The sequence below is a fragment of the Monopterus albus genome, unplaced genomic scaffold, assembly GCF_001952655.1.
Source record: "Monopterus albus unplaced genomic scaffold, M_albus_1.0 scaffold52.1, whole genome shotgun sequence".
Lineage (NCBI taxonomy): Eukaryota > Metazoa > Chordata > Actinopteri > Synbranchiformes > Synbranchidae > Monopterus > Monopterus albus.
The window spans coordinates 798,001-807,337 of NW_018127932.1; the positions used below are offsets into that span (position 1 = coordinate 798,001).

General features: G+C 37.1%; 1 protein-coding gene across 1 annotated transcript; it reads left to right on the forward strand.

Annotated features, from left to right (window-relative positions):
* The first annotated feature begins 1,733 nt into the window (after window positions 1-1,733).
* On the forward strand, window positions 1,734-7,749 carry LOC109961030 (rho GTPase-activating protein 19-like). The gene is made up of 11 exons (XM_020601555.1): window positions 1,734-1,836; window positions 2,161-2,414; window positions 2,891-2,971; window positions 3,520-3,729; window positions 3,867-4,093; window positions 4,220-4,306; window positions 4,855-4,920; window positions 5,573-5,794; window positions 5,893-5,988; window positions 6,310-6,417; window positions 6,573-7,749. Exons 1-11 carry the CDS (start codon window positions 1,787-1,789, stop codon window positions 6,576-6,578), a joined length of 1,407 nt encoding a protein of 468 aa, XP_020457211.1. The 5' UTR covers window positions 1,734-1,786; the 3' UTR covers window positions 6,579-7,749.
* Window positions 7,750-9,337: the final 1,588 nt, after the last annotated feature.

Sequence of the window (9,337 nt, forward strand, 5' to 3'; positions counted from 1 at the left end):
AATAGTCAATCAAAATGCTCTTCATTTTCCATAGTTGTAAGCCTAGCTGTTTGTTGTGTTACAGTTCATACTGTCTAAAGTGCGTTTATCATGTTAAACTTAACAGTGTTAAAGTGCACATCATTAATGTTAGAGTATAATTTAGCATTCCCACATGGTATATTATACTGCAGTTTACTCATTCTTTGCAATGCATTCAGCTAATTAGCATTTCTCTGTAATGACAATTGTGCCAAATGGTATGTCCCGCTTGGTTTATGCTATGTATGTGCACACTCCAGAAAGAACTTACTCCTTGAGGACAATAGAACTACCGCTCTATCTAAAGAGAGAGAAAAGCTCCATTTCACTAAGATGTTGCATTTTTTTATTTGATGAGTAAAAATACTTAAATATAATATGCTCTTTGCAGTAATACTTACTGCTGGTGTTTGGGGCACCATTTATACAATAAAAATAAATGTGATGTCTTAAGACTGCTATAGGATGTAACTGAAACAATGCTATGATTATCAATAATAATATAAGGGTCACAGACCCTGAGTTTTGCTTCTCTTCACCTCTAACCTAAACACTGTACACACTGAGCTGTGACCTGTAGCCAGACATTACCAGTAGCTTCTGGTGGGGATGGGAATTGTCTAAAGTGCGTTTATCATGTTAAACTTAACAGTGTTAAAGTGCACATCATTAATGTTAGAGCATAATTTAGCATTCCCACATGGTATATTATACTGCAGTTTACTCATTCTTTGCAATGCATTCAGCTAATTAGCATTTCTCTGTAATGACAATAAAATTGAAATTGTTACTAATATATGAATTACTTATATAATTTGTATCAGAAAAAGTACATTGTATATTATGCAGTATAGTCTACATCATTCTGACTTTAAACTTTAAAGTCAGAATTCTGAGTTTAAAGTCAGAATTCTGAGAATAAAGTCAGAATTCAGAGATTAAAGTCAGAATTCTGAGAATAAAGTCAGAATTTAAAAAAAAAATTATGCAGTGGCCCTAATTAAAAAAAATTTATGCAGTGGCCCTAATACTCTTCCGTATTATAACACCTGCTGAATACATCTAATATTTACACATTTGCCCGAGGAGGAATGATGGGGGTAGTTACATTACTATTTTCCATAACAAATAGGGCCCTTCCATAACATTATCTGACGACGTTAACAGATAGATAGCGCTAGCTATTTATTGATTAGCAAACCATGTTGTTATGCTAATTGTCTTTTCTGAAGTCTAGTTTTAAGAATAGTGGAAGTTAAACTTTTTTTCTTCCTCCATTTCTGGCGCCCCCTGGATGTACGGCGCCCTTAGCATTTGCCTATACTGCCTATGCCACGGGCCGGCACTGCATTCCCGCCTTAACTTCTGTGTTTATGAAGCCCATATGTTTCAGTTTTTTTGTGAAATTGTCATAAATATATGAATTCAATTATATGTTTATTATTGAGGTTACAGTTAAAGGTAGTTGTGGTATCGAGCTACATTATATTCAGAGGTGTTCCTAATATCCTGACCCTCTCATTTATGTAGCTGGGGAGGACAAAAATATAGAGACACCTCTAATAGAATGCAGTGTATATGGTCGGAATAGAACTCTTCAGAATCTCAATCAAAAATCTGATTCGAATAATCTTAGTAAAACGTTTACTTGCCACTGAATGTACACTTGTTTTGGATTTAACAATAACCGTTACGTCATATTGTATTTCAGCCAATCGCAGCCTTATGGGCGGGACTAAATAAGAAAGCGGAAGATTTAAAAACGATGATGGCGGCTGAAAATAATCCTCAAAATTATCACCAACTGGACGAAAGGTACCAACATTTCGTTCATGATGTTTTCAAACGATCATGTTCCAAAGTTGTGATATCACTTGTAATGTTTGGAGATGATTAGTGCTAACTTAATAACTAACTACTACTCAGAATAGCAATTTATTATGGACCTTAGCGATAGCCAACGTATGTTAGCAAACCTAGCAACTAACATTAGCTAGTTAATGTTAATCCACTATTTAATGATAGGTATCATCCTTCTTGTGTTTTACCTTAACTGCTGAATTTTAGGTACCAGGGTTAAGATAAGCAACTGATCCTCACGATGAACCCTAATTCCGTCTGGATGTTTCTTTCTAACAGGAGGAGAAAATGCAGTGTGTTTATCAACCAGGAAACGTCATGCACAAGTTCGCCAGTGATCTTTAACCCAGACTTCTTTGTGGAGAAACTGAAACATGAGCATCCGCAGACCTTTACGGATTTGGTTCTTAGTAATATCACTCGACTCATAGACCTTCCTGGGGAAGAGTTTGCTCAACTTATCGGAGAGTCTGAGCCTAGGCTGCTCTCCTCTAATGGCTTTCTACGATCCTTCAACTTCCTGAAACGGAAAGGTTAACATAACCATTAGTGTGCTGATGTGTTTACACTCTCTGGAGTGCTGTTGTTGACAAATGTGTCAAGTTATTTAATTGTGTTTTTGCTTATAAAGGGGTAAATAACTACAAAGGGCTATGCTTCATTTATCCATAGACCATATACTGCCTCTCATTATGCTCATTAATTACGACTTTGTATTGCATTTATCTCCACTATGGCTGAAATTACTGTTTTAGTAATTTATTATTTTAGTTAGTCATTTAATTAAAATTTTAAGCACACTGTAGAGGTTTTTATTTCCAAAATGTTCTTGTTTAAAGGTAATGTGATTTTCAGCTGTAGTATATTATAATCAGTAGCAGAAGGGTCCATATGATCTATGGAACTTATAAAACTGATTATTAATTATTGATGTTAATGGAATAAATCAAGCTGCACTTGCAAAGCGTACGATCATATCATTCTCATTATGCGCTTTCATGTCTTTCAGATAAAGGTGTGGTTTTTGGTGCACCATTAACTGAAGAAGGAATAGCACACATCTATCAGCTCATCGAATATCTGAGTCAAAGTAAGTATTACATCACATACTTGCATAACTTCTAACATGTGGGCATTTTTATCCAGAGTAGTTTGTGATATCATGACTACATGTGTCTTGCATGCATGACCTCAGAAGGAAACAAATGACTAATCATGGTAGTATTTGCATCTGACAAACTCCACTAAACACTTGATTTGAATATCTCGTGATGTAAGTAGTAAAATTGCTTGAGCAGCCTCTATCTTGATGTCTTATAAGAACAGAATTTGTTAAGCATCCCTGCTGTATTCTAACTCTTGCTCCTGGCTCTTTAACTTAGTTGGAGCATGAGGTCATGGTTTATTTCTAGAAAGTGATGACATCATTCTCCGAAAGTGGGCACTGAGAGCAAATGCTCTAGTCAATAATTTATCTGAAAGCACTTTGCTTCTGCTGTCTACCCCCTTTCAGTTCATTCACTCATCACTTCTCACTTTTGTGTCTGTCTTCTTCCGTGTCTACACTCCCATAGATTGTATCTGTCTCTTTTTGCACCTAATTTGCTGTCTCTCTCCATCTTTTATCCCACCACTCAGACCTTCATGTTGAGGGGTTGTTCCGTGTTCCAGGCCACAGCCTAAGGCAGGCAGCCCTGAGGGAGATGCTGAACACTGGAGCAGAGATAGATCTAGAAACAGGCGACTTCCACCCCAATGATGTGGCCTCATTGCTCAAAGTATACCTGGGAGAGCTGCCAGAGCCTCTGCTCACACACAGACACTATCATGCTCACCTGAAGATTGGAGGTGATATTTGACTCGTACACAGATTCTTGCCATATTTCATGATACGATTATTTTCAGATCAATGTACAGTCAACAAAAGAAAATGATAGTCTCTCTTTTGCTTTGTGGCAAATAATTGTCTTATCTCTTGTGTCCAGAGCTGACTCGCTTTGATGATAAAGGGGAGAAGACAAATGTGCCTGACAAGGAGCGCCAGATTGAGGCATTTCAGCTGCTTTTCATGCTGCTCCCACCAGCCAATCGCAGCCTTTTGAAGCTCCTGCTGGATTTGCTGCATCACACTGCTCGCAATCAGCACATCAACAAGATGACAGCTATTAATCTAGCCACAATGTTTGCTCCACATATCATCTGGCCCAAAAATGTAAGGTCCTTAGGTTCATTTTGTTCTACCTTCTAGGATGTTACAACCCAACTATATTCCCACTATGCGTACAATCAAGAAAAATAAGTTAGTTTCTGTAAACATGATTGTTTCTGTATGTTGTAGGTGATGCCAAGTCATCTGCAGGGAGACGTTGAGAAACTAAATAATGGCATAGCATTCCTCATCAGGCACTCACAAAAACTGTTCAAGGTAAGCATCTTTACATCCTGTGTCTCTGGTGTTGATACGGAATTTACTTTCATGGCAAAACAATACAAAGGCAGGACTTTTTAAATTTAAATATGATTTGAAAAAGCAACAACAACACAAATCAGTACATCACAATCATGTGATAGTGATCTGTCCTCTATCTGTATCTGTATCTTTTCTCTATGCTTTGTACAAATCCTTCATGGGAAGTGGCATTATTGTGGCCAGTGTTAAAGAAAAGCAAAATGACAAAAAATAAATAAAGAAAAGGAACTATTTACATGTGGATGGGGGATATTTGTGTATAAGTATCTCACAATCAGCTGCCTTTTAGATCTTGATGTTATGCTTATATGTTTTATTCACCTACAGTTATTTTTCATTTGCTATATTGCACACCCAGTGTAAACCTTCCAATTCGGGCATTGGCAGCTTTAATGTACCATTTATTAAGATAACTGTGAGATCTGAATACCAATCATATTAATCTACGATGCAATCTATACATTCTTTCCAGTATTTAATGTGCATGTTTGCTTTCACTGAAGGCTCCTGTATATATCAAAGGATATGCCCGCTTATACTACACAGGATCAAAATGTCTTCAGTCAAAGGTGAGCATTGTAGATCTTTGTCTTTTCCTCTATTAATAACTATCTTAATTAAGTCAAGTCAAAGTGTTCGTTTGTACAACGAATTTCTTACTTTGCCATCCACAGAGAGAAAATATTTGCATCACATTACGTTTAAAGCGAAACACTGCTGTTCTCTCATACATTTGAGTAAATCTAGTTATGATCTTCTATTGTTTGCTTGTCTTTTTAACATTTGTAGTTTATGGTTTTACCTTATGTGATATTATGTGTGATTATCTGGTTTTATTCTACTGTGAAAAGCACTTTGAATTTCCTAGCATATGAACAGCGCTCTATAAACTGGCATTGACATTTCTCGATGATGCTATTTTCAAAGTTCCCACAGTATTTTTTTTCCTTTGCCAACATTTTAGTCCTGTAACTTCAGCTTCTGGTTATATTTAGATAGCTCATGTCTAAATACAGAAGCTGGTATCTGTTACTTAATAGAATGATTTTCAAAGGACATTGAAATAAAACTTTGTCTTCAGATTTTAAAGCTGTTGTTGCACAGATGTTTGTTCAGCTGTGACTCAACTATACACATTTTCTTATGGTCACATCTCTTGAGCCAAGTTAGTGGTTTTAGTGAGATAATCTGAATTTCTGGTCACATTTCTGACGTCTCTAGGATGATATGACTCTCTGCTCTGGGACCAAAGATGGGCCCGTGGCTACAGTAACAGCTGCCTGCCCTTCTCCTTCCATAAGATCAGTCAGAGGTGAGGTCAGCAGCGCCTGTACTGGCAGGTCATCTGAAACACAGAGTTATACTGAATCTGCTCTCAGAGAGCTGTACCAGCAGGTCACCAACATGCCTGAGTCTGCCAAAAAGAAGAAGCTCATCAGACAGGTACAGGAGGTCAATATACACAATGTTGAGGATAAGTAATGTACAAATAAGCTACTTGCAACCCAACTTCTAAAGGTGTTGTGGTTTTTTGTGTTTAGTTTGAAAAGCAGCCCTCGCTGACACCTTCAGCTGACACACGGACACCGTGCAGCAGAAAACACTTGCGTTCACGCTCTTTGGGTGGAACGATCAAGGTTTGTTCACAGTAACGTGTACAATCATAACTTTCATGCCACTTTAATTGTGAGAGTATTTTTTATGCTCCCACTGAAACAACTACTGAATTAATGGGGCCATTGTTAATGATGCTGTTGAATAATTTTTTGATCAAGTGCATGTACACAATGCAAGTCTGGAAATATTTCAGTATTTTTTGATAAATGCATGTTTGTAAGGTCTCAAGGACGCATGCATTTTGATAAAAAAAATCAAATAATCATTCAAATATAATGAAAAATCTATCGAGTATCTTCAATGCAGCCTTTCCCTGTAACGACTTTCTGTTTATAAAACAGAGGAAGGTGTTTGGAAGCCAAATATTGATGGAGAAAGAAAACGGCAGCCTAGAGAGTCCTCTACCCAGCAGTGATGGCCAGGGAAGACATGACGGCAGCTGTGGAGGAGTGAGTACTGAGTTGTTAAACAACAAAACAGACTTGTATTACATCATGTGATGACCTGCGCCAACAGGAGCAGTCTAGAAAGTAGTGATATACTCAATGGAAAGGATTAAAAATGATCTAATCTTTTTTTTTTTTCTCCCTCCCATCTCCTCTAGGATTAATCATCTTAAAAAATGCTTTCTTCACAACTAAGGAATAATCAGCTGTATCTTCTTGAGGTATTGACACAAACTAAACTAAAGCTTGTACAGCTGGGTAATTACACCGTTTTCAATCTGTAGGCAGCTTTTATAAAAGTAAATCTTAGGTCTTCAAAGTTGGTAAGGTAGCAAAAAATTCACCATAGTTTCTTTGTTTTGCTTTACTTAAGCTAAGGGACATAACAGTGACACTGTCACTGCTTTATTTTAGGTCAGTACAATTTGCCAGTTGTCTTACCAGTGTACAGGGTTTACCTTTTAATGTAATTATTCTTGTAATTACTCTACATGGCACCAGAATCTGTGGGTATGTAGCTTTATTATTGACTGAAGCAAGTTTTTATTTACTTAACATGTCTGTTTGTATTCATATTTTATTGATCATCTGGATATTTTGAGTCCTGGAATTCAGATTATCAGTTCCTGATAAAAAGTGCAGGTTAAATTAGTTTTTAAGTTGTATGTTTATAGAAAAGTGGTGAATTCAGAGATGTGCCTTAAAATGAATGTCTTCAGTTTCTGTGTAATGCCATTTTTATTTAACATTGTTCTTATTTGTTCTTCTACAAGTTCCTGTTATATCTTAAAGTATGCTGACATTTTTATAAATAATCCATTTAATGTCAGTGAGGGAGTGACAACAACAACAGGCCAAATGACCAGTTTGTGTGTATTTTATAGTTTTTTGTTTTTTTTGTTTCTGCTTTAGCTCAGATCTTGGGTGTCAACACTGATACTTCAAACTATTGCTACTTTTAAAACTCCACTTTGGGTTTTCAACTTATTTTACTCAGGCCTGTGTTCATTCTTCTGGAAATTGTATACCATTTTATAGCTTTATTTTTATACCTGCATTGTGTCTTTCCAAATGAGGATGGATGTTTGCCTTCTATTGTGGTTGTTGATCCAGGTGCTTTCTGTGAGAATTTGAGCCACCGTCAATTTTAAAACCTCCTAGCTGTCCTACTCTTTCACTGGCAGTGTCCATTTCAGAAGTCACTCTGCCGAGCTGTTACAGTTGAACTAAAATGTGGTAATTGCTGCACGGTCGCCTTAAATGGCCTTGTAAATACATGATATTGATGCCACTGTGAAGCTATGCAATTCACTGTAATTAAAAGGTCAGGCTCCATTTTGTAGTTGCTTTTTTCTTTAAAGTGTCAGAATATGCACTTTAGGAAGTGATAATGACATAATTATGAACCTTTTCTTGTTTCACTACATCTAAATGAAGGTAGGATGGTGTTTTTTATTTATTCATTTGCCCTCCCTGGACTGAACAGTGCTGCTGTCTGCAGCTACAGTGTATGATGCTGTTTTACGTGCAGCCACAAGGCGGTGCTGTTTTGTTGCAAATAACAGTGCATCTTTGATAAAAACACATCTGTTGATGCAATAAAAATAGAGATGTGTCACTATGAGATAGACAAGACTATACCTGAGCTGTTAATTGCCCAAATAAATATGCAATGTTGAATATGAACATTTCCTCTAAAGAACCAACAACAGTAAAAATGTAGTTCTGTAAAAGTTCCTAAAGAGAAACAAAACTTAACTAAATTCTTGCCGTTTACAGTAAATGATTTGTCCAAATTGAGCCTATGTTATGGAGTGGTGGGCGAGTGGGTGGATGGTCAGAGTAAAGGCAGTTTTCCACAATAGGAGGAATGTCTCACTCTGTCATTATGGTGTCCATGTCAATGCATGTTTGGTATTGTAAGTATAAGTTGTAAACATCTGTGCAAACGGACCCACTTTTTCTCCTGTCCTGTAAATATACAACAGGCAACGTCCATGCTAGAAATAGTATTGTTTTACAGCCAAAACTCCAGAGGGGTCTTATTTAGCTTCCCTGCTCTAGAATGAAGAATGAGCTATAATCAGCTTCATATTATCCTGAAGCGTGCATGGTGAGTGGATGTGATTTTAAATGGATGCACTAAATTGACTCTGACTCTCTTTGTGTGCATCTCCAAATAATGGGATATGTGTAACAGGTAATTTGCAGGAAAAGGAAAATGCAGTTCAATTCAGAGTCGCATGCTAAGAAGCATTATTATTATTATTATTACTATTATGGTTGTTGTTGTTTGCCTGGACAGTAGAGGATTTTTGTTTCTTGCCCTTGCTGTTATGCACACCTCCTTTGGGGTGACCTTTTGTGTGTGTGTGTGTAAACATTTCTGGATGCTAAATGTGGTTTCTTCCTATTTTCTCACTGTCAAGCACATTTCAGTTTTGTGTGGCAAGCATGCAATAGTCAGCTGACTCAATCCCTTATTCAACCACGAGCAGCTGCCAGGTTCATCTGAACACTTTGGTTCTTTTATTCCAAACTTTGGGGACAATCTGTAGAAAGAATACTTACTGAATTATGGAAGACTGAGATTTTAAACTTGGTGTTGTTCTACATTGTAATTATTTCCTCATTTGAGTCAGTTGTTGTTGAGGTCTTGTGTTTTGCCAACTCTCCTTTCGCAGACCAATTGTAAGTTGCTGCCATGTTTTTCTACGCCTTTTAGAGGAGCAGAATAATTTGTGTGCGTTACGATCACGACTCTGTGAAAGCAGAGGGACATTACTACTACCCCCACATTATCACTAAACACCACCGTCTCCTCTTTAATTGGCCGTTCATAGATGGAAGGTCTACACTGCACTGACACTTTTACTGGGACAGATGGAGCTATTTTTCTTAGGTGTGTATTTGTGTTAATACC

Coding starts and splice junctions, on each gene's coding strand:
- LOC109961030 (XM_020601555.1), top strand. CDS start 1,787: ATGATGGCGGCTGAAAATAATCCTCAAAATTATCACCAACTGGACGAA. Junction 4,307..4,854: donor ACTCACAAAAACTGTTCAAG/GTAAGCATCTTT, acceptor CTTTCACTGAAG/GCTCCTGTATATATCAAAGG. Junction 5,795..5,892: donor AGAAGAAGCTCATCAGACAG/GTACAGGAGGTC, acceptor TTTTGTGTTTAG/TTTGAAAAGCAGCCCTCGCT.